Source organism: Aptenodytes patagonicus, chromosome 2, assembly GCF_965638725.1.
Source record: "Aptenodytes patagonicus chromosome 2, bAptPat1.pri.cur, whole genome shotgun sequence".
In the NCBI taxonomy this organism is placed as follows: domain Eukaryota; kingdom Metazoa; phylum Chordata; class Aves; order Sphenisciformes; family Spheniscidae; genus Aptenodytes; species Aptenodytes patagonicus.
This window is the reverse complement of record NC_134950.1, coordinates 44,528,803-44,554,477: the sequence shown is the minus strand read 5'-3', so window position 1 is coordinate 44,554,477 and position 25,675 is coordinate 44,528,803. Positions and strand designations below refer to the sequence as shown.

At 39.5% G+C, this 25,675-nt stretch overlaps 1 protein-coding gene across 1 annotated transcript in view; it reads right to left on the bottom strand.

The window, feature by feature from the left end:
* Positions 1 to 9,676: 9,676 nt before the first annotated feature.
* ATP6V1H (ATPase H+ transporting V1 subunit H) overlaps positions 9,677 to 25,675 on the bottom strand; it is a 53,365-nt gene continuing 37,366 nt past the window's right edge. The window contains exons 13-14 of the mRNA XM_076329713.1: positions 24,715 to 24,828; positions 9,677 to 10,657 (exon numbers count right to left, since the gene is read on the bottom strand). Coding sequence (XP_076185828.1) covers positions 10,597 to 10,657; positions 24,715 to 24,828 — 175 coding nt within the window. The 3' untranslated portion in view covers positions 9,677 to 10,596. The remainder of the gene's footprint in view (positions 10,658 to 24,714; positions 24,829 to 25,675) is intronic.

Genomic DNA, 25,675 nt, shown 5'->3' with positions numbered 1-25,675 from the left:
AAAGTTTATGGGAAACGGGGGAGTGGCTTTGCTTCAGAGCCCTCCCTTCTCCCAGCGCAAACCTCCATTCCCTGCTGCAACATCACCTTGTGCACAGACACTTCCACTAGTCTGAATTCTCCAGTTAGGAGAGGCCTCTGCAAAGACCTGCTCAGGGAAAACAGGTCACTGAATTACGGATTAAATCAAAAATAACTTGCAGTTTAACCCCAGCCAGCAACTAAGCACCACACAGCCGCTCGCTCACTCCCCGGCAGTGGGATGGGGGAGAGAATCGGAAGGGTAAAAGTGAGAAAACTTGTGGGTTGAGACAAAGACAGTTTAATAGGTAAAGCAAAAGCCGCGCACGCATGAAAAGCAAAACAAAGAATTCATTCACTGCTTCCCATCGGCAGGCAGGTGTTCAGCCATCTCCAGGAAAGCAGGCTTCCATCACGCGTAATGGTTACTTGGGAAGACAAACACCATCACCCCGAACGTCCCCCCCCTTCCTCCTCCTTCCCCCAGCTTTATATGCTGAGCATGACGTCATATGGTGTGGAATATCCCTTCGGTCAGTTGGGGTCAGCTGTCCCAGCTGTGTCCCCTCCCAGCTTCTTGTGCACCCCCAGCCTCCTCGCTGGTGGTGTGGGGTGAGGAGCAGAAAAGGCCTTGACTCTGTGTAAGCGCTGCTCAGCAATAATGAAAACATCCCTGTATTACCAACACTGTTGTCAGCACAAATCCAAATCATAGCCCCATACTAGCTACTGTGAAGAAAATTAACTCTACCCCAGCCAAAACCAGCACAATAACTTTTATGCTGCAGGCAATCCACTAGTGCAGCTAAACACAGCGGGTCCCTCGCGCTGGCGTAGTGGTCTGGGGAGCATGGGGTTACCGAGCAATGCCCCGGACTGCTCACGGCATCTGCTAAAAAAGCTAGGCCCTTCTCATGAAAACCTTCTTGTTTAATATGAAGCAGTTATCTCTTGATCTCATACCTCAGAAGGGAGGCTACACGGCAAGTTAGGTGTGGAGCCTGCTCTGTCCACATGGCATATAACCAACTATTTTCATAACAAATTGCATCAGAACACAGATTGCTTTTGTTTGGCCTCTTTGGCTTATTACAAATCCTGTGCTACAACAGCAGTGATTAAATAACATTCCCAAGCACTGGTTTAATTAAGCAGTGTCACTAAGTTACGTATGCTAGACAGGAGCTCCTGATAATATTGCAACCTTTATTTTTAACTCCTTTACTGCAAGTTGTGCTGAGAAAAGTACCATCTGTCTTCTACTTTGGTCACCCCCTTAGTATTTACCAGACACTCATTTTCATTCCGTGATTTCAAAGATGCTAAGGGAAAGGCGTGCATTTTTGCCAAAGTAATGTTTACTATAAGCAAATTCCCAAATATTTAGAGAAGCTTTATGCAGACCCCATCGTAAAGGCCTTTCGTGGCAATTATTGTATTCAAAATACTACAGCCAAAAGATACTTTAAATGGACAGATAGGTTGCTACCTGGTCTGGCAGCAGAGTTTCTAAAAGCTCAGAAAAGTCAATGAAAACGTTAAAGGTTTAACCTTTGGCTATCAGCGGGGAGCACCTCTGAAAGTAAACCAGAAATTATTAATACATACTGCTTCAGGTATATAAGGCATCAGTTTAACTAGTCAAAGACTGATACCAGGAATTCAATCAGGATGTTAGAGCTTAGGAAAGCTGGACTTACTGAAACGGGAATCCAGGCAGAAGTTAGAGACAGCTGCGCATTTCCCCCAGTACCACCTCCCAGTGCCCAAACCTCAGCATCGCGTGGACCCGGGTTATTCCTCAGGCCCCTTCAGCCGCGTGTCTCCCTGCCGCAAGTCCCCGGCCGGGCTACGGAAACACGGCAGCACCCTTTAGTTGCACAGATTCTTTGCTGCCAGGCATCTTTGCCTACAGAACCCAGCCAGCTCCTCCTGCCCCCATATAGGTGAATTATGTCCTCTCAGGCATGGCATGCGCGTCAGCCTAAAGGTAGAAAGCCACGAGACTATTATCAGTCCCTTGAGTAAGTCTCAGAAGCGTCATTTGATCAGGTCTGGCTCCATTTCACTCGCTCCCCAGGCACTTCAGGTAGGAAATAGCTTGCCAACCACTTCATAAAATGACAAGTTTTATCTGCAATTTTTAACAGCTTCACATAATAGAAAAAAAAATATAATCGAGATTTTTTTAAAAAGTAGCTTTAAAGGAAGTACAAACAACCTTCACCCCTGGAAAAGCTGCATGGAGCTCTTCAGCCATAACTACACCAGGAGGAAATATTACCTCTTCTGGCTTGCTTGGTGTTTATGTCTTGGGGAGAGCAGGTTTTCCTGCAGTCACGGTGGAAGACAGAAAAATGAAGCTGTAGGTCTGCTTACATAAGGAAACAAGCTGGCAGCAATGAAATATATTCAACACAAGCCACGCAAACCCTTCTGCTGCTTTGCTGGCCTCCCAGAAAGCCAAAAGGTTAAGTGGGAACAGCAAGAAATTCTTCACTGCCCTAGGAGTCAGCATTTGCATCAAGACACAGCATGGAAGTAGTGTTAGCCGCATTCAGGAGAAGAGCGAAACAACTACTACATGTGCACTACGCTGAAGCCTCAGCATATATTCTTAAGGGGTTTTGTTTGTTGGTTTCTTCTACGGTAAGCAAGGTGGTAGCTGTCCGTCTACAGAAAGGGGGAAAAAAGCCATCAATATCAATTCTTTTACAACTCTTGCAAGGCCATACAAGCTGTTGACAGCTGAAGCGCAGCTTGAGAAATCATCCTCCATTTACTGATCTCTTTTGGAATCCATTTACCTGACGGACGTCCCAAATTCAATTACTCCTGTGGAATCCAGATTGGGCACAAGGGAGAAGCAAACAGCTAGAGATGTTGCACCACAGGCATTTCAAATGAAATACAGCTTGAGACACTGAGCAGAAGGAAGAGTAGATGGCACAGAGCAGTCTATTTTGACAAAGACTAAGATTTAACTGGCTTTTGCATAAGTCATTAGCATCACCTACACAAGCTGCAACGGAGTTCATTTCAGAGTGTTTCTCCCGAAGTGGTTTACACTTCACTGTTACTGATTTATGGTAAAAAGGGAACTGATGAGGAAAGAGTTACCTTTGGTTATTTTTTTTTTTTTTTTAATTACTTTATTTCAGAATTTTATTTTAAATTGAGAATACATTACCTAACCCTGTCAGGCTATGGAGTCCAAGGCACACAAATTAATTTTCAAGTATCATGCTGCTGATACTGCAGAGCCTGGATCTTGTGAGATATGACCAGAGTGAATACAAAATACTGCTATTACAAGCACTACATCAAAAAGGTCTTCAAGAATATGCTCTTCAGAATCATCGTTTTCCAACATCCGTTTCTCAAGCCATCTCGGGGCAGGAGGTAGAGAGGAATATATTAAAAATCCATTGATTTCAAGTCTTACATTTATTGTGTCTGGTGATCTAGGATTACTCCATAGTATGAATTGGGTTTTTTAACCCAAATTGTGATTTGCCATATCTGCCTACAACAAAAGTTTAAACTACGCTAACATGAAGCTATAATCTCACAGCCAGTGAGACAGACGTGTTTGCATCTTAGAAACCTATATTTGCATAAACAAACAACATAAAAATTTGCCAGTGACTTTACAAAACAAGGAATGAATGGTCTTTACTCCTAAAAAAAAAAAAAGAGAGGATGGATAGTGATGGCAACCGAGGCAGCACTGAAAAAGACCCAATAAAGATGACTATAGAGAGAGGTCTGCTTAATAGTTTCGAACAAGCACTCAAAAGCGTTAAGTAGCTGGAGACTGAAATTGGATCTGGCAATGGAGTTCATATGCAATTTTGAGAAAATGGAGAACAGTTAGTTCAGCATCTACAGGTTAAATAAAAACACCTGGAAAACGGTCTTTAATTATGCAACCAAAGATGCATCAGGTGAAGGAGAAAAAAAACCCCACAGCCTTGCAACACTTCAGAACAAGGAAGAAAGAGGCAGAAAGAAAAGAAGGGGGGGGAAGCACCAAAGATTATGTAATAGGAAGGAAAGCCAGAGAAGACCAGAGGTTCATCCCAGTGCAAGAGATGCAATCGTACATGACTGAGGACTTTTTTCTCATGTAGTGAATCAGCTAACAGGAAATTCAGACTGCCTGTCGAGAGCGGGGCCACAGGATAGAGAACAGAGGATGAAAAAGATCTCAGTGGTTCGATGGAATAATCCACTACTTGTGATGCAACTCAGTGTGGAGGACAAGATTCTCATCAAAATTATCAATTACTATACTGAATTAGGAAACAAAGGACAAAAAAAGGAAGATTCCAGCAATCTTCAACAGAATCCCTTTCATCTCCAGAAAGGGCAAAGAGGCATGACAGGACAAACAGGCTGTTGTAAAGAAGTTACAGTGCCTAGACCTTGCAGGACAGTCAAAACCATGAAGAATAGGCTCAGCTTAGCCCCAGGCTAAAGGCTGTTCAGGTGGACTAATAAAATTAAGGTAAGGAAATGGAAACTTCCATAGAAACAAAATCTGGGGAGCTTAATGCATTCTCTTTAAGGGAAGGTTTCATCTCATTCCAGATTTCTTAGGAAAAAAAAATCAGTACAATGCATATTAAATCAGGGATAATAAATCAGTACAATGCATATTAAATCAGGGATAATAAAATTTAGGAAATTAAATGTCTAAGTAAAAAAAAAAGTGAGCTGGATTTAAGATTTGCTGGATTAAGAGCAATAGGATTAAAACCTTGACTCTTCCTTTAGAAATAGTATTTGACAGAATTTGAACTAGAACATATAAGGAAGACAGGTAAAATGCAACAAGACAGAAGAGGCATAAATAGCCCTTTCTTACCAGAGAAGGATAACTTATTTTTTCTAAAACATTTCCCTTATTCTAGGTTTGATCCATCATCTGCTTAACATAGTACCATGATGTATTTAGCTAAATTGGGAAGTACTAATTCTAAACGGGATTAGAATATAATATGGAAAGAACTAGATGGCACTAAGAACTGGAATACTAAAAGAGGAGTGACACCCAAATACAAAAGAAGGTACAATCTGTGCACTTCGCACTAAGAATTTCTCCTATGAGGACTTCACCAGTCGAAGACATCCAAGATGGATTTCAGTATCTCACCAGCGGTCTCATGCCCATGCATTTGGATAGGAAAGGACCAGCTCAGTTCAAATGCGCTAGCTGGGGAAGCCAGATACAAAGTGATTCTTTGGAAATGCTTTGAGATTAAAATATCCTCTGATCTTCTAAGCAAAAAAAAAATTTGCAACACTGAAAAATCTTGAAAGCAAAAAAAAAAAAAAAAAGAACATTTATAAAGGTTATTTTTCTACCCAGTATTTTATGTCAAAATTATTTCATCTTTTTAATTGATGACCAAGGTATCTTGCCCTGTGCTTGCATGCATCCACAACCAAACCATTAGCTGTGATCCCCACACTGGCAGACTCATAATCTGAAGCTGTATTTTAGCCACCTGAACCTGACACAGAATAGGCTTGTTTTGCAGCACACTTCCTTTTCACGGAAGTTATCTAGAGAACGATGACCTTTAAGTCTGCAATTTATCATGTTTTCTTGCTACAGAATAATCTGATACTGTAGCAGTTCCGTGATTTCCAAATCAATAGTTTTTAACTGTCATTGCCACAATCAGCTACCCAGTTTCTTTGGCCATTTTTTGGCAGAGCTGGATGCGTGCAGCCTTTTTAAAATAGTTTATGACCGCACTGAAAAAGTTACTTAAATTTTCAGCTGGACAGTTTTGTCTCTACACAGAATCCAGACAAGGCAAACTAACTGAAGAGTCTTGACAAAATTATATCCTGAATATGCACATAACAGCACCAAAGATGACTCATGAAAAACCTAATTTTTCCCTTCTGCAGATTTAGTTTTCACGCAGAGGGACAAATTGTGTACTTCTGGGAAAATCTGAGAGATTACCAGGTTAAAAAAAAATTTATTGTCCCACTGCCCACTCTTATATGAAGAGGGATTTTTTTTTTCCTTTTTAAGTTTTCCCCCAAAGAAAAATCAAATTCCCATAGCACAGAATGTTCTTGGATACAACCAAGTAACAAAAACAAGACACTCTGCATAACAGTCAGCCATTATTCCATTTTTGGTTTTTATTAGGCTCCTTAGTGTACAGTAACTTAGCTTACAAGCAGCAGTAAGGCCAAGGGGGGGCAGGTCATGAAAAATTTTCTTAAATAAAGGATATTAACAGTTTTTAGCACATCATTTGTGTTCAGCAACCTCTGATGCATCTCAGAACTGGCTGTACTGATGAAATAGGCATACCCCAAGGTAAGAAGAGTTCCCAGGTAACTCCCAAATTGCTGCACCTAACATTTGCAAGCAAGGCTGCTGCTTTCTGTGGTATTTGAATGATGATACCCTTGGCCATTTGAAAATTTCAATAGGAGTTCAGATTTTTTGAATAATCATTTTGGAGTCTAAAAGAATGTGAATAGAATCAAGTTAGTTACATACCTGGTCATCGTGAGAGCACTAGCTCTGTTCTCAATTCTGACACAGCACATAGTTCTAAAGAGACAACTCAGAACTACTCTGCAGAAGCTGCCAAAGGGAAAAGCAAAAGCTTTTGGACAGAGATGAGTCAACAGGATTCCTTCTGACCCTTTGTCACTTACTGGGCTAAAACTAGCGTGTCATATTCATGAAGAAAAAAATACTGACCCAGCAGATCTGAGTATTAGGAATTGTTGACAATCTTCATTTGTTCATACAGGTGCACAAAGACATTTTTGCCGTTCTGACGGGATACTGAAGAGAGGTTCGATGCAGCGTGGCACATCCAGGGCCCAGGCAGCCTGTCTCCTGCTCAGCCCTGGTTTGTTTCTAGCAGAGTGGCTCACACTGGCCAAGACCAAGATCTGGCCTCCTCTTCATCCAGCTGCAGGCCTTAAAGTCTCAAATGGCTTGTGGAAATTATATAGACATGCACTAAGCATACAATTAAAGCATTTTCCTGCCTTAGTTCCAGGTGTGAGAACTGTTCTTCATCATGTTTCCCCTCCATCTCTGCTGCATTGAATTGTGACAGGTTTAAATTCTTTTCACAGTTGCTGCATCTTGCAAACTTCCTTAAATTTATTTCCCATTTAGATTTCAGACCAAGACCAAAGTTTAATTGTTTAAGCAGATGTACCATGAAAAGCAAAAGAAACCTCAAATGCAAAACTTTAAAGTCAGCTTATAACGATTTCAAAGACTCAGTTACTTTCATTATAGGAAAATTAAACTCCATTTGTTCTTGGATGCAACATAAGTGATAACAAAAATTTGGAAAATGAAGAAAAATTATATAAAGAGAAGATTGATTACCGTAATTTGGAGGAAGGTAACTATCTCCTCACTTTAGAAGCAAGTTAGTCATCTGGTCCATGGCAGCTAATCTCCAGTCATCTCTAAATCTTCATGTCACCAGAGGGAAGGAAGGAAGCTGCTGGCACACATTTCTCTTCCTAACACTGAGCTCTACCCATGCTGTCATCACACGGCCCTGGGGCGTTCAATCTGCCACCATGGCATCTGCCTACCTGCCCCATGCCAGATTTTGGGAGAATGAGGCTGAGCAAGATAAGTGAGCCAACAAAACAGATGAATAGTAAAAAGAGTGCTCAGTAGTAAGCGCTAAAGCTAATTATAACTTGTTGGACAAAAACCAGATGCAGTAGAAAGTTTTATGAATTAGTTGAAATTCAACAAAAGCTTTTGGTCGAGTTTCCCGATTTCAAAGGTTAAGAGCTCCAGGACAGCTCTGCCCCATTTCCTCTCTTGGGACCACGGATTCAAGGCCTTCCAGCACCTACAGGTACAGGCCTAGGCCTGCCATGGGATGGGAGATGGACAACCTACAGCTGGAAACCTGCCTGCAGCTCCCTGCTATGCCAAGATTCCCCAGGACCTCTAGGACACGGTAAGCACTCCAACTCCTGCAGAAATCTCAGCTCTGGCAACTTCACAGTCCAAATTACTGGCTGCACAGAAAGGTCCTCCATAACACATACCCCCCACACCCCCAAGTTCCCAGGCTTCTTACTCTACTCTACTTCTTACTCTACTCTACCCTGAGATGACAACCCTTGAGCCACCTGAACGTTGCCATCAGGTGCTGGAAATCTCATGGCTTTCAGGTTTCACAGGCACCACAGTATCAATACTGCACACTGATGTAAGTGAAACATCACAATCGTTTCTTTAAATACCACCTTCTGTCTCCAACAGATTTCTAACTAAAGGGAGGAGAATGCCAGATATCACATAGCTTGGAAACAGACCACATAATGAAGAATTAAACTATGCACAGAGTAATACTAGCAAAGCAACAGAGAGGAGAATTTATGTGTATAATACATGAACACAACATTTAAATGTTTCAGGACAAGCCCTGTAAGCAATTTTGTTTCATGTTATGAATAGCTTGGTTGCTTCTAGCTCCCAAAAACTAGGAGGGGTTGCTATCAGTAGCATTCATTGTCTTTACTCATACAAGTCAAACCTAAATCCCCTTAACCAAGCAGTGCTTCAGTGTTCCCTTCAGACAAGGAAACAACACAAATTTCTGATTTTGAAGATGGTGGTATATTCCTTCCCCATTAATGCCCTGTCGTGGTTCTTGTGCCAAATATTACAGCTGTAACCATAGGACCAACCTTTTACAGCATCTTCAAGATAAGTCTTAGGCTATGCTTACATCAGCAAGGAGCGTGACATGAGAATCTGACTTGTAGAGCAAGACATTTGGCGCTAAGAATTTAGCTTTTACTCTGCATGCATTTCAAAGGGCCGTACTTCAAACAAAATCTTACCTGGTCCGGTGGACTGACCGCTTGCCAAGTAGCCAAGACACACATGATATACGTCCTGTAGTTTAGCTTTATCAGAGAAGAACCCCATTTGTGCACTGACACCATCATGTGATGCAAACTGAAGTGTGAAAAGCAGTGAAGACTCGAGATTTATTTCAAGAGCATTCAACAATAAGATAAAAATTCAACTGCCAAGATAAAAATGGCAGTGTAGGTGCACCTTTGTTCTCCCAACAGCTTCCCACACCATCACTGGAGGGATAACTGTTCCCATATGGGAACATGCAGCGCTGAGATAAGATCCATTCCAATAACCCTCGCTCCAACAACAGTCAGTTTAATTCTTTTCAGGCTTCAGCATCTATCCTCGTGATATTAACTTCAATATCAAAGCCTATGCCTCCTATATGCAGAAGTAAGCAATAGTCATTAATTGACACAATCCAATTTTAATTAAGCAGGCCAAGAAATCAAACTGTCGTCCCCTGAATATCTTCTCTCTCCATTGCAACACTGGTCAAATTTTAGTTACATATGACGAAAATCCAGACTGGGTAAGAAAAGTTTTCCCAATTTGTTTTTTTACTTGATGACAAAAGTACCCTAAGCTTCCTGAGAGACTTGCACCACACAAGACTACCGATAAGATTAAGTCATGTTCTCTCATCTTTTTTTTTTCCCCACTGTAAAAATGAATCGCAAGAATATTAACTGCTTAGTGTTGCAAGTGCCTGGAGCCAAGCTCCTATATATGCAACAAGACTGTTTTCAAATGCCAATCCAGTATCATCTTTGATTTATTGATGCTTACATCTTTTCTACTATCAGGAGCTACAAAACACAGAAAAGATTGATAGCCAAATTATTTGGCTTCATATAAAGGAAATACAATAGATTTTAGAATGACACCAGAACCCTAATATTTACAAGTATTTTCAATAACAAAAACACTCCATGAAATTCCAAGTTCATCAGTTACTGCACATTTGTTATTAAAAAAAAAACCACCACACAAACCACACAACTTGATCTCTGATCTACAGCCTTAACACTGATGTTACACTTAAGATTATTAGGCAAGCTGTATATCTGTTTTCACTAGAGGAGTATTCGTTTTCTTTTCTTCTTCTCACGTCCAGATTTTTTAATGTAGTCTAACAAGAGACTACACCAAAAAAAACCATATATTTGCTTTTATATACAATTTTAACACTGTTTTGAGACTTGATATATATTTTAGTACTGATAATCAACGTTTCTCAGGCTATTGCATTTCCTACAGAACACCAAGTCAAAGCTTTATTAATTTGTCTGGAGATATATAGGGACTACTTGCTTTTCTTGGAAAGTGACAACACTGATTGTCACTTCACAAAGAAGGGAACAATTTTTCTAGGCTAATTATAACATGGAATGAATATCCTTTAATAACATTCTTTATTATGAGAATAAATACATAAAACAAATGCAATATATTAGACACATTTCCTCATGTACATTCAGAATATAGTAAGAAGCTAATAGGCATAATCATCAGAACTAGTTGAACAAACAAATTTTTACTAAGCCAACAACACTAGAGGAAAGCTGAAAAGTTTATGCACTAGCAGCAGGCAAAGAACATGTGATTTCAGTGTTTCCTTGATATTAATTTAAAGACAAACATACTGTAGTTATAAGCATGAACTGACGGAATTGTTTAGCTCCGTGCGGTGGCCGTTTGAGGTTGTTCTGACTGCAGCTGCTTTCCAAGGTATTCCCTGAAATACAACACAAAAATTAGACTGAGAAACATTCTGGAGAGTGGGGAGTAGGATAGAGGTGGGAAGTATGAATTAGAGAAAGAGGAAAGAGTTAAGTTTAGAATTATTCCTTCAAATAATGTCTACTGTCAACTGGAACTACTATAAGAGTACCTAAGCTTTAGGTATCCATCATCTACCCCTCTGAAAATAAGGTACAAACCGAGCATCAACAAAACTGTCTGGAAAAAGAAAAAGCCCAGTGGTAATATTTAGAAGTCCTGGCAACTGTTACAGAACACCTATGAAGCCCACAGATTTTGCTTGCTGAATATACATATTAGAAGCTGTGGCAAAGTAGGATCTCTTCCCATAAGGCAGCTACATGAGAACAATACCGATGGACATACTCACAATTTAACCTATAGGCTAGCAAAATAGACACTGACTGAAGAACTGTACGTTCAAGTTGGAAGAAAGAAAAGATATTCAAGCCAGGCCCACTGTACACCAACACTTTCTTTAAAGTGTTTTTCTCACCTGTATTTTGAAGTGCATTATGTCAGTTATTTTATACCTGTCCTCTCAACACTGGAACACCCCCCAAATTCTTAGCATTTGCCTTGAGCAACAATGTCTAAATTCTATGGAAAAATACTGCACAATTCTTCTGAACGTTCCCATCTTTCACTGTCTCCTGTGAAAGCAGCTCAACTCTTCACAGAACCACAAAGAAGCTGAAAGAGGTCTTTAGTAATATCTGGGTTGTTGCTTGTTACAAAAAATAATCTTCAGTAATTGTACCACTTTATCAGCTGAAAGAGAGGTTTCAGGACCTGTGAAACGTAGGCGTTCTATTGCTGATCGTACACTTAGCACCACAGTTTTTCTCACTACACAGGTATTTCAACCTACACAGGTTAAACATTAGAAGCAGTTCAGAGAAATGATGTTCCGAATGAAGCTTTTTTTAAAAAAAAAGCTAGGAGTATGCACTTTTGCTTTACTTTAAAAAAAAAAAATCAGTTATTGCACATTTCAAAAATAGCTTTCAGTTTAGTGTCCTGTTGAACAGCTATTCCCTGTGCATTACAATTCCTATCGCACAATGAAGTTTAGCATCAAAACTGTACCACCCAACAGCACTTTTCTCAGTTTCAAAGTTAAGTATCTAGAAAAGCAAAATTCCTATAAAGTATAATGTTAACTTCAAACTCCACTAGCAAAGAAAATAACACATAATTTGTATGCTGAGCCATACGTTATGATTTAGCACCTTCCTTCACAGCTTTATCAGGCGTTGCTGCAGGATCACCGTATTTTAATGCTTGGGCTGCACTCAATAGATATGACTCTTGATCATAATAGGTAGGTTACCACCCTCAAAGTAGAGACTCCTGATGGCAAAGAAGGAAGTGAGCCGCTCTCTTGTGGTTTTGCAGGACTCAAAACTGTACCACCAAAATAAAGAAAATTTGACAGCCATCCAAAACCACAGCCAGCAACTATGGAAGGGCTCCCAAACTCACCAAACCTCCTTCTGCTCCCTCAGTGGTTTTTTAATTTGTTTCATGCCTATATGCATGTACTGATTCTAGTATTTCTTCTCTGACATCCAGCCTTGAAAGCAACTGACGCTTGCTGCATACATGGCTCTGCTCACAGCATCACAAGCCTGCAGAAGTTATTTATTCTTAAAGCATGCATGAACCATTTCGAACGTGAAATTCCTACGTAATTATTTAGAAGTAGGAAAAATCAATCAAGCTAACAATCCATAACAATACAACTATTGCATAGCTCACATTGGTTCAGATGCATGCTCAAGACTTACTAAAATCCAACCATAGTGCAGTGTATTCAGCAAAAATCTCTGAGAAGGCAGAGCAGTAGCATATTTTGTAGGTACTGAGTGTCTTAACAGACACATTCAACTTCTAAGGACATATAGTAGATAGTACAGTATCTTCCCTACAAACCCTTTTCAGTCATTCATTTGCAGGTGTGAGGTTTAAGTCCAGGGACGAGGAAAAGCTCTTATCCCGTTTCCCCATACAGAATGAGTATCTGCAGTTACTGCTCTACATTGCCAGGCTACAAAACCCAGATGAAAACCACATACTGTTCCTACCCCATCACTTCTTTAGCCACCACCAAGGGCTGCTGAAATGCAAAAAGCTTGTCCCACTTGCTGTTACAAGTACCAGTTAATTAGCTATTTGGTTATCATTTCCAACTGAGTGTCATTGGTTAACCTAGGACAAGTTCTTGCACGATCTATGCCGGACGATGAGAGGGACTGGTAAGAGACCGATAGGAGGGATTTAGACAGCTTCTCAACATGAAGCTTTCATGTGCAGCCTTAGGAGAGCAGACTGATAGGTTATTCTGCCAGGCCTTTGGTCACTTCTCCCTCCCGTCTTCCACTAAAACTCAAGCTACCGAGAGCAGCTAAAGTAGGCCCCTGTTCTCCCTCTGTTAAAACAGATACTAAAAGGACAAGAAGATTCAAGTGTATTTTTAACATATTGGTATTTCATCACATCAGGAGGTTAAGTAGCACTGTAAGCTTCAGTCTTCACACATAAATTGGACACAGGTCTCCATCACTATGCTACTACAAATCAAGTGCCTAAGATTTTTTTATTTATCCTGCACTGTTACTTAGCTAAGTCTTCAGAGAAAAACTGGGATTTTAGAATTGCTGTTTACCTCACAAAATTAAAATTCCCTTTAAGAATGCAAGCATTCAACACATTGCACTATAAGAGCATGTATGATGAAAGAAGAAGGACAGATCTTGTCACCAAGATAACAAATCACTTCACAAAATATTCAAAACAGCATCTGACAAATTAGAGATGCAGGCTACAATGGAAAGTAATAAGGTATTAGACTTGATTTTCAAAATTACAAGCTATAAACCCATTAATTGGACCACTTCTCCCTATTTTAAACTTATTTTGTTAGTCCTTCCTTCATAACCGCAGAAAAAGACCACCTTTACTATAACAAAGGCATTGTGGTTGGTCTTTGGCAAGCACACCAAGTTTCTAAGACAGTTAAACTCAGAAGCAAAAGTATACAACATACGACTGTGGCCACTACTGGCACAGATTCATGCGCACCCGATCAGCTCATATTATAGACTAAGACAAAACATATCCTGCTAGCATTTGACATAGTGAGCTTTGGGGCCTACATACCCATTGCCTTTCAATACACAATCTTATAAGCAATATCATTTTTCCCTTCTAACCAGGCCAAGCAGATCTGCAGGGTGTCACTCAATACGTGTTCTACAAGATGTACAAAATTCAAGTACAAAGTTGTGGAAAAAGAGCAGAATACTGTCCTGGCCAACAACAAATTCAGTCACCAATTCTCCCACTAGAAAGCTGCCTTTTACCTTGAGTAGATATTGTATTATTGTATATTCAGAAGCCAGTCAGAAGTAGTAAGCATTTTCTCATTATAAATACACCAGCTGTCCAGCCATTATATAAGGCCTATTTTTCTTTTAAATCATTTAAGGGGATGAAGGGAAATGAAGTTCTATGTACCAGTAGTCCAGTAATATTAAGCATGCTTACATATAACGCTTTATTCTTTAACTGCTTTCCAGAAAGGGAAGGAAAGTTACCACATGCTTAATGGTGCTCCCTCAAGTCAATAAGCATCTGGAAAAGTCTGTGCTGTCCCACATGGACAGACTTACAATTAAGCACAACATTTTGGTATACTCCCCATGCTGGGATCGTAGAGGTGAACTCCATGGATATTTTTAAGGTAGCTTGCAACAGTTCCTAGTAGCACTAACTTGGAATCAGCACTAGAAACCATGCAATACAGAACAAGCAGACAATTTGTCCTCCAGCATTAATAATCAAGAGGCAAAGTACCTTGGAAGTTCAAATTTGCAAGTTTAGCTCTTTGGAACAAAATTTCCACTTTGACCATTTTCCTCCCACTGGAACAGAAAGGCCTTTATAAAGGTCAGTTTTAGCCCCCTTCTGACTTCCTTCTACATAAAACCATCCTTATTATAAAAGCAGATGAAGCTGGTCCAGACAAGCTTGCATTTACAGTTAACTGCATTCAAATGTGAAACAATTGATTCAGTATAAATTTACAAGAGCACAAAACATTACCTCTGCACTGCAGAAAAGCATCAAAACATGCAAGCGTAGTACATGACTTTGTAGTTACTCTCTAAAGTCCTCCATTTCTCAACTAAAGCTCAGATCAACAAAACTTGAAACGTCCCATTCTCTTACTTCCTTGGTTATTCAGAGGTCTGACGGCAAGGCATAAGTAATTTCCATTTGAAAATTAATATTTTCATTCATATTAGAATAACTAAGTGAGATTCCTTCCACCCTAGCAATTTCCTCTTTTACAGGCCTAATCTTTAAACACATTTTCTGAGGTATCCAAAGTGCTTTTTCCAAGAAGAAAAGGAAACTTAGAGGTGAATACATGAATTTGTTGCATCTCAAATCCTTATTCCAATTTGTTGCTTCATTCAGTTTAATTTAATTGGGTTTGTTGGCATATGAAAGACACTGACATCCTCAAGCCGAGATATACTTAAGTGTTATGGTAATTGCAACAAATGCTTAAAGGTCATTTAGGAAAAGGCACAAGGAACTGATCCAACACGTAAGACACCCAATTCAGTGAGTATGCAGTAAGGAGATAATTGCAAACTGGCACAAGACCCTACCTGAAAATTCTATACTACTTTTCAGATTGAGCAAAGGATCATTGTCAACAACAAACAGTCTATGATAGACGGGAAAGTTTTAAGGTACATACAACAGATTTCTAGAGGTCACGTGCTAAAAGGAACAAGCCTTGCAGTTTAAGAACTACTACTTTTAGTGTTACACTCCAAATTCCAGTGCAGTTAGATTTACCTGTCCTTTAAGGAAAGCTGAAAATTCTTCTTTTTGGCAGGCAAGGGAAGAAAAGTAGATGAAGCATAGATGAAAGGAAGGGTGAAATTTTCCTATTCTGTCTTTTCTAACAACATTTATTTTTAATAAATTGAATTTAAGCAAAATTTAAGAACTATGTTATCCAAAAAATATTTTAGTCTTGAACATCTGTAATTTCTAGCTTGTTTTAGCAGACTGAGGTTCTTAAGAGGCAGAATGCTTTCCTTTGACAAAGAACAATATAAAAATATTGATTTTATTTTTCTCTATCTAAACATAAACCTAGAGTCCCATGCTTTTGAAAGTGAAAATGAAAAGCTAGTTCTAAAGAAATTCTTCCCCTTATGAAAGAGTACAGAAGTGTAATAAAGCTACAATAAAAAGTCTGCCACATGGCTCAAGCAACTCTAAAGACATTGCCAACATACGCTGTTACAGACAAATCATGAAGATATGACACAGAGTTAAACAAACAAGTTCAAAGGACAGGCAGCAGATGGAAGAGTTTGAACAGACAGAACAGAATTGCCATCTTTATATTGCATTTCTACAATGGGTCTAATAACCTGGATTTGTCAAGAAAGATAAGCCACAATAAATGACTAAAACTTGTCTCACAAATAGGTATTCAAGCTACACAACTGATGTATTCCCAGCTCTAAGCAGGTATGCTGGTTTTGGCTGGGGTAGAGTTAATTTTCTTCCTAGTAGCTAGTATGGGGCTACGTTTTGGATTTGTGCTGGAAACAGTGTTGATAATGCAGAGATGTTTTCGTTATTGCTGAGCAGCGCTTACACAGAGTCAAGGCCTTTTCTGCTCCTCACCCCACACCACCAGCGAGGAGGCTGGGGGTGCACAAGAATTTGGGAGGGGACACAGCTGGGAAGCTGACCCCAACTGACCAAAGGGATATTCCATACCATATGACGTCATGCTCAGCATATAAAGCGGGGGGAAGAAGGAGGAAGGGGGGGGACATTTAGGAGTGCTGGCATTTGTCTTCCCAAGTAAGAGTTACACGTGATGGAGCCCTGCTTTCCTGGAGATGGCTGAACACCTGCCTGCCCATGGGAAGCAGTGAATGAATTCCTTGTTTTGCTTTTCATGCGTGTGCGGCTTTTGCTTTGCCTATTAACCTGTCTTTATCTCAACCCATGAGCTTTCTCACTTTTACCCTTCCAATTCTCTCCTCCATCCCACTGCCGGGGAGTGAGCGAGCGGCTGCGTGGTGCTTAGTTGCCAGCTGGGGTTAAACCACGACAGCAGGCTAAACTGTCCCTTGAAAGCATTGGTCTTCTAAGCGTTACACTGCTGCAAAAACAACTCCACAGATGTGACAATCCCTAGATGTGACAATCCCTGGAACCTTTTGAGCAGTAGACATGAAGTGGCAACACCAGGAGTAGGTTGCAACCGTCTCTCAAGTCCCCATCTAATCCAGCAGGGGACAAAGCTGACACGGCCACCCTTGAACCCATTCCAGCCGTGTACGCCTGCCTTTCTCATGGGGCACTCATCCAGGCATTCTGGCGAGACAGTATTTTTTGTTCAATTAACTCCTGAGTGAACTGTTTTCGGCTAATAAGCTCCCTTGAACCTGGTTACTGCAGTGTCACATTAACACTAGTGGTGGCCAGGAGAAAGGCAGGTGGAGCTGAAGAGGGGCCACCAGAAATGCAATTGCCTTGCCACGGTATTCAGTAAAGAAAATAAAGAAGCCAGGCTCAAATCAAACCTGGAGCTATGTTAATATGTGGTTCCTGAAATATAATATTAACATGTCATACTGCTGGATCAGAAATTATACCACTGCATATTTTTATATATTATTTTATATATAAAATATATACTAGATATTATATATTTTTAATACACAATATATATTTTATACATTCCATGCACTGCTCTTCACAGAAGTAAACAGAAACAAGTACAGCTATGAAAGTAGTAAACTAGAAAAGAGAGACACACATCTTCCTAGAGAGCTGGGCTGGGAAGACTGCCCAAGCTGGAGTGCTACAACACAGGACAACTGCAGTTCTCTTCTGTCGTTTCTTTGCTGAATACAATTTTCTTCCTTGACTCAGTGGATTAATGCAATACGAAGTATTTCAAGGGAAAAAATAAAAGGTGTTAAAGATTATAAAATATTTGTCTCTTACATCAATGCAGACCATAAGTAGTGCTGAAGGTAAGCCAGCACAAACAAACAACAAAAACAAAGAAGAAACAAGTGTACACAACAGAATCAAAGCTACTTTGACCAAACAGTTTGGGCCTCCACCACGTCATCAAATTGAAGTTTTTATAAATTACCTTATTTTTAGTGGAACCATGGTGGTTTTCACTATGTACCTCCTCGACCTATACATGTGGCCTTAGATCTCAAGAGAGAGGAGGTATTGCAAAAATCTCTGCAACCCTGAATATTTAGTATAGAAGATTCCACTTAACGCAAACAGGTAGAACAAAAACAAACTATTAAGATGAACAGCACCTGGGACATTTTTTCACCTTAATTATTCACAGTAAAGAGACATTCAACATTCTGATGTGCACACTAAAACTAAACAGCCTGAATGGTTGAGCAGAGGTATTATAAACACTATGTGAAAGTTATTTTTTTTTCAAATGGAGCCTGTCTTCAGCTGAATTCAATAATATTATTAGACAGTCTACAGATTATCTCCTGATTACTGAAAACATCATTCATAGTACAGTTTATAGCCCTCCTTATGATGTGAAATGCAAAATTAATGTGTGTCTTCAGACTGAGACACTGCAAGAACCTCCTTTTCACTCAGCCGTTTCCCTTCAGAGAGGTTTTGTCCATTTTTTGGAAGAGTAATTCTAGACTTCCAGTTCACAACTTTACATACAAGCTATAAAGCAGCAGCAGATCAATGAGCTCCTATTACAAGGCTATTACTCAAACATTTTATTAGATTTTAAAAGAAAAACTTATGAAATTCAATTCAATATACACCCTTCTATTAGAGAGACAAGATATAAGTCATTTTTCACTTATAAGATGTGCTATGAGCTAACACACAGAACCATTCTGTGAATTAAAAAGAACGAACTTGACTAAACCATGCAACTTGGTTTGAAAGTGGTTTTATGTTTAATCAGAAGATTTAGTTGCCACAATGAACAGTAAGCAAAATGCTTTCAACACTTAAGAGCTTTAAGTTTGCACAGAATATTTCAGAATGACTGACATAGATCATGTTTAACTGAATTTTCCTATCAGGAAATCAAATCACTTTAAAGTAACACTAATCAGAAGTGAAACTATTAAAAACTTACTTCTTTGGTGACATGCTTTTTCAGCATAGCACATGAAAATGAACAATTTGTGACATGCTTTTTCAGCATAGCACATGAAAATGAACAATTTCTTTGAAAAAATAAAATGCAAACTGAGCAGGATGTTCAATATTTGCAAAATATTTGCTCCACATTAACAGAAGCTCTAGAAATATTAAACTCTGTTTTACAAACAGTGCAGATCTCATGACAGAAAACATGATCACAGTGTGAAATCCTGGAGAGTTTATGCACAATAAAAACCACCTGTATGGAATGAAGCTTCAGTGCCTACCTGTATGGAATGAAGCTTTACAAGAATACATATTTATGTTCAAATAAAAAGATGGAGCGCTCATACTAGATATCAAGTGTGCCTATAACGAATTGGATTTTTGCCTAACTTGTCTCATTCTAGCTGTCCTCTTAAAAATTAATATTTTTATCAGGGACACAATCTATCTTCTCAAACTTTTCAGTTGGTTAACTTCCGTTAACTACTAAAAAGGAATTATATTGATGATGAAGGCTAAGAAACAGGATAAATAAATACAGTGGATTGCATTATCATGTAGGCATTGTTTCCTAGGTTTAAGCCTACTCTATTAAGCATTACACGTCTGAGTGTTGGGATGGGGAAAAAAAAAGGGGGGGGGAGGGGAAGGGGGGCAGTGGGACGGACATGGGCAAACTTCATGGCTGCCAGTTAACTATCATTACACCTTGCACTTCTCACTACCAAAAGCAAGCAAAGTACAGAAGCTATCTTAGGAGATACACGGGCTTTGGAGAACAAAGTTTATACTAAAGAAGAATAGTGACAAATGCTGAATATTCCACACTAACTCTATAGAACAGCAGCTTCTAAATATAGCATACTGCAAATCCTAGGCAGTTTCAGATTTTTTAATGTCTGTCTGCATAACTAGTTATTTTAAAAGGCGGAAAGCAAGTAATTTTGTCTGGGATGTGCACTCTGAAAATCACATATGAATCTGTTGCATACTCAAAGCTTATCTGAATTTGGTGCTTCATTCAGTATGCTGTTTATTAATTTTACTTCCAGTACCATACTTGACCGTGCACCAATGACGCATCCGAACTCCCATTGTTTAGCATCCTCCAACATACTCATACTCTCCATGTTGGTATCAATTCATTAAACAGCAGTTTATTCTAAAAGTCTGCCTGTTTGAAGGAGGTTTATAGCTCAGAGCCTGCACAGGTGAAAGGACTCGGGAGATGAGGCATCATACCTGAACCCAGAGGTAAGAGATGCAATCCCTCACTAACAGCAGCTCACTACTAAGGCATAAGCAGAAAGGTGGGGCAACGCAGTCCAGTAGTTTAGTCAATGGCAGCAAATGCCAAAAGATGCTACAAGTTCTGCCATTACCCTGACTAAGCCAGAGGAAAACTAAGTGAGTTTGCAGTCAGATCCACCATGGTTTCAGTAGCACTTGTATGAATACTGAAGAACTTTTGACCTATAGAGGTTAAACCACTGCATTTTACTTTATATTTGCATGAACAAAGAGCACATATGATCCATCTCTGCACATCTCAGCTAGACTAGATGTTGTAACGTCTCTTATTTCTGACCTCTGGTCCCCAACTCCCAACAGCACTGCTGCTGACAGAGCAAGAAAAAAGTAATATACACTGCTGTAATAATACACTGAGGGTGGTGAAACACTGGCACAGGTTGCCCAGAGAGGTGGTGGATGTCCCAGCCCTGGAAACATTTAAGGTCAGGTTGGACGGGGCTCTGAGCAACCCAATCTAGTTGAAGATGTCCCTGCCCATGGCATGGGGGTTGGACTAGATGACCTTTAGAGGTCCCTTCCAACCCAAACTATTCTGTGATTCTATGATTCTACAATATGCTGCACTTACTACATAAGTCATGAGCAAACTTCCTTGAGCCTAACCCGGCTAGAAGACAAGCAAGGTAGAAACTAATGCACTATGTTCTAGATGACCAGTAAAGTCATAAATAAATTACACATTAAATGCAGAACATCTAGAATTCACCTAGCTCTTCATCTAGCTCTTATTTTAGTGAAGTAATAGAAGGTTGGAATTAACCCCTTTAGAATGAAGCCAGGAGACTATAGGTTCACAAATCTTAAAAACAGAAGATTATTCCTACTGCTCAAATTCAGGCACTGAAGCTGCTCTGCAGTGCCGTAAAAAACAACCTGCTTCTCTCCATTGTTCATAGAAGGAACTTGGGCTTCTAACTGTAGGTGCTTTGAGTCACAACATCCCATCCCTGAAGTTCAGTAAAATGTGTCGTGAAGCACATGAAAGGCACATGTTTCATCTGTAGAGATTAACATACTGTGTTTCTTTAAAGTGATATATGTAAGTGCTGTCAGTTTAGAACTTAATGATTTGATTCTTTTAAAGTCTGTATCATTAAAAACATTGCTCCAACCAGCATTAGGTTACCAAAATCAGTTCCTAATACTAAAATGGTCAAGTTGGGTATTGCCTCTGAACACCAGCAAAGACAAGGAATAATATGATGTTTCTCATACATAGTTAAAGCACAAATTAAACAGGACAAAAAAAAAAATCTGCACCATGGTTGCCATGCCGAACTCCCCCATCTGCCAATAACAGGTTTTTACCATCAGCATGGGGTGCTGCGACTAATACAGTTAGTTCAACTGAGATTAAAACACAGGATAAATTACCATTTGAAGACATTAAGTGATGCTAAAAAGATACCTTCGCTCCCTGCTTCATCAAGCACATGATTATTTAACATGCAAATGTGACTGGAATATTTCACCTGAACTTACCTCATCTGAAAAGCTGACAGCAGTTACTGCTTTTGCCAGCCTAGTTTCACCATTAAACAGAATGCCTGACAGTCTGATTTCCCCCCATTTATCCCTGACTTAAAAGTCCCTAAGGAAAAGCCATTTGAGCAGCCTGTAATGAACTATTCAAATTACTTAGGAGTTAATTGTCTCCAAGTTGAGTTATTAGCAGTCTAACGATACAGCTGCGTTTTAAGCAGAACACCACTTCAGCTGCCCCATGACACTCCCTCAGTTCAGGTACCAGAAGTTTTCCTTACTCTGCTGCTTCAGGCACAGCACTTGCACCAAGCCTCAACCTGGCCCAGCAAGCCCTTATTTTCTCATCCTTCTCTCTGTTAGCCTCCAGATCTAGGAAGAGCCTGACTACCTCTGTCATGCATGTGTCACAGATAGTAACGCAGAGTTGTTCCATGCCAATTAAATTCAAGGAAAAAAACCAATTGCTCTGAGTGAAATAACTGGAATTCCAAAGCACACGGAAGCAAGGGGAAAAATTATTATTGTTTCCCCAGCTCTGAAGAGCAAGGTAAGCAAAACCTTGAAGTTGCTGAGTAATCCATCTTATGGCAAAGCAAATCTAAGTAAGTAGGCACTTGAACTGCACTGTGCAGCAGTCAGGGGAATCTGCTCTCTCTTCTCCCCACACAAGCTATGAAACAGAAGAGCTCCTGACACACATCAAAAGCCAGATCTATACAAAGACAGATCTAGCTTCCCACATATAAATGATGTGTCATTTCCCTAGCTCAAGCTATCTGATGTCCATTCCAGGGGGAACACTACCCTGAAAAACACGAGCCAAGGACAATGTGTCCCAGAGGCTTGTTCCAGTAAGAATTAAAACAAGAATGTATTCCCTACAGAGATGACAATACGAATCTGAAAATGGCACTAACTTAAACAGATTCTTTTTATTGACACCTCTGAAGATCTGAAACTAGATGCAATTGCAATCGCTCTCTCAGTCTCAAATCTAAAGGTTCACAAACTGTGAAAAGCAGGTACAGAGATGTTCATGCCATTAAAAAACGAAGAAAAATCTAGAAGACCAGATGTGGTATTTTTAAAATTAGTATGCTTAAGTTGAAAATTACAAAAAGCCAGGTTAGGCATCCAGGAAAACTTTTACTGCCAGTGAGGTTTGTGCTGAGAAAGACCAGGGGTTTCTATTTTTATTACCAGATTTTCAAGACATCAGAACACACATGAAATAAAACCTGTCCCCCCTGCAGAAGGTAAATTCAGTAACTAAGCCTTCCACACTGTAATCTCTATTTAGCTACAGCCGGTTTATAATACTCAATGTTTCAAATATATCAGAACAGCATAGTGAGAAAAGCAACACATCACCAAACTGAGAGGCAGGGTGGAGCACAATATATAATACTGCCCCAAAATTAGGTTGCACGTGACCACACATTTAGTCTCCATGTCCACACACTCAGAAATTCAGTGTTATTTACCAAAGCACTCCTTACAGGTAGAGAAGGTTAACTCTGGATTTGTTATAGTAGGTTATTTAAATGTGCGTTTCTCCACTATAGAAGGTTCCCACAGTATGAGAGAGGGAGGAAGCAGGATAAAATTGATATTATAACACACACGAGAGTTAAAACTCATATTCTTCAGAAGAAGAGGGGGAAAACTAGCTTTGTTTTACAGAAGATACACTGCAGAGAAAGGGGACAGGAGCTTTTTCAGCCTTGCTAGCCTGTCTTCTACAGCAAGTAGGTGACTTAAAGAACCTGTCAGAATGTGCTTGATAAACCTTGTTCCCCTACGTGTTTCCTACACTTTCACACTGTTAGCATCATCACTACTCAGCCTTTTAAAAGATCACATTGTCTCAGAAGTTAAAAAACTGACAGAAGTTATAGGTACTTCCAAGCACCAAGCTTTTCATAAATAAAAGATTGTTTAAGTTCGAAATTAAATTAGTTGTTTGTATCTCAACATCTATGTTCCAATACTTAGATGTACTGTTGCATTTTATCTTTCCCTAAAGCAATGCCAAATTGGAAATATGAGCTTTGGTGAAATCATAATTAATAATCAGATTAAGAATTCCTAATTAGTACTTTTAACTCTCCATGCTTTATGCTTAGCATGCCTAACTAGTTTGGCAAGTTATACAAAGTTGCTACGTGAACACTGAAGTTTTTTCAGAATTTCAGCCCTTCAATGCTTCGTTATAAAGGTCCTGTACTCTGTTGGAAAGGCAGCATCACTACCAGCAAATTTTGTGGCAGAACACGCCAGGACTTCGGGGTTTTTGGAGCTTTATTAAAGAACTAGTCAGAGAACTAGTCAACAAGCAATGAAAGAAAAACCTCACTTCAAATGCTGTTGTCAGCAACTGATGAAAGAAATACCAATGAGTAATTTTCAACTTCATCTAACCAACCAGCCCATAAGCTTCTGCTACTCCAGCAGCTCAAGAAAAATTGCACTCGCACCCCTTAAAATGGCAACAGAAAAATAACAGTGTAGAGTGGAGGAAAGGACTAGAGCAAAGAACAATGCAAAAGAATGGTCAGGCATGCACTTTGCAAAGCAACTGCCAATCAAGTACTTGAAGCATCAACTCTTGCAACTAGATCAAGCTACTGATTCCTTCAGCTGAGATTAAGTAAGCTTGCTGAAATACTTACATCCTTAACATTTTGAAGACTGTAGTTTTGCAAGTCTAAATTACAGCTCGTATGAAATATTAAGCAGTTCAAATAAGTTAAAATATATTGTTCGAGTTAATTACTCATGTGACATTCAATCATGCAAGGTCAAGCTACTCGACTCAACTGCAACAAAAATATACAGAAAAACTAGCTAAGATCTTACACATCAGCATCATATTGCTCTATCATTTAAGAACTGCAGTCTTAACCACATTAAAATGTTATTCCCCCCTTGAAGAAATCTACTGTCTTGAATCCTCTCTCCACAGCCCAATATTTTTTACTGTTAGTAGTAAGTTAAATAATCTTCACATACCAGTTGTGAACCATCAGCTTCTGCACAGCCAGTAGTGCATTGTAACGAACTTGTTGGTCTTCATGATGCATGTGGTTCATTACCAGCTGTTTACCACCAAGTTGTTCAATCACTCTGAAAGAGAGGAGGGGAGCAGGTTTTTTTACATTACTTCAGCTTCCGGGTAGCTATCCTATCCAACCACTTCATGATCAAGGCATTAAGAGGTTAAGTTTAAGTATTTATTTCCTAACATATACATCTTATTTGACATGTTACAAATGTGGATCTCTCATACTACTTACTGAATTTTTTTTTCTTGTTGTGAATTCTTAAAAAAAACAAACATCAGAAAGTGTTTGCACTAGACTCCTCTGTTTGCTACCCACTACCTACTTCCATAAATTTTGAAATAAACAACAATCAAGGAAGGAGCCCTTTTCAGAGAGGGTTATTTACTTTACCCAGCTTGCTAAAGAACTCAATATTGGCTTGAGAGGGTTGGCAGGGTACAACACTACTGATTATTATTTAGGAGGAGGTAGTGCCCTCCCCTCCATAAATTGATGATAACCAGGTCACTCCATTTTTTGCAAGAATAAAGCCCCAATCCAGTCCAGCACTACCTAATCCAGAAAAAGTGCTTGTAATCACACCACCACCTATTAAACCAGCCACTTGGTACTCCTCATAGTGTTTTTTGCCATTTAAACTGTACTAGAGCCATAGCTATTCTTGCACAAGATGCAGAACTGGCTGCTAAGTTACCATTTCCAGAAACGCTACGTTCGAGCTGCATCTTTCACTACCAACTTCACCATAGTTACCTTTTTAATAGCTATATCAAATCCCACACAAAATACTGATGAAACCTTGTATTACATGTCATGATATACCATTTCTTAAAAAAACCTGGAAGGCAACACACTTAAAACCTGAGAAAGTATCACCATCCAGATGATTCTCTACATGCAGCATTTTT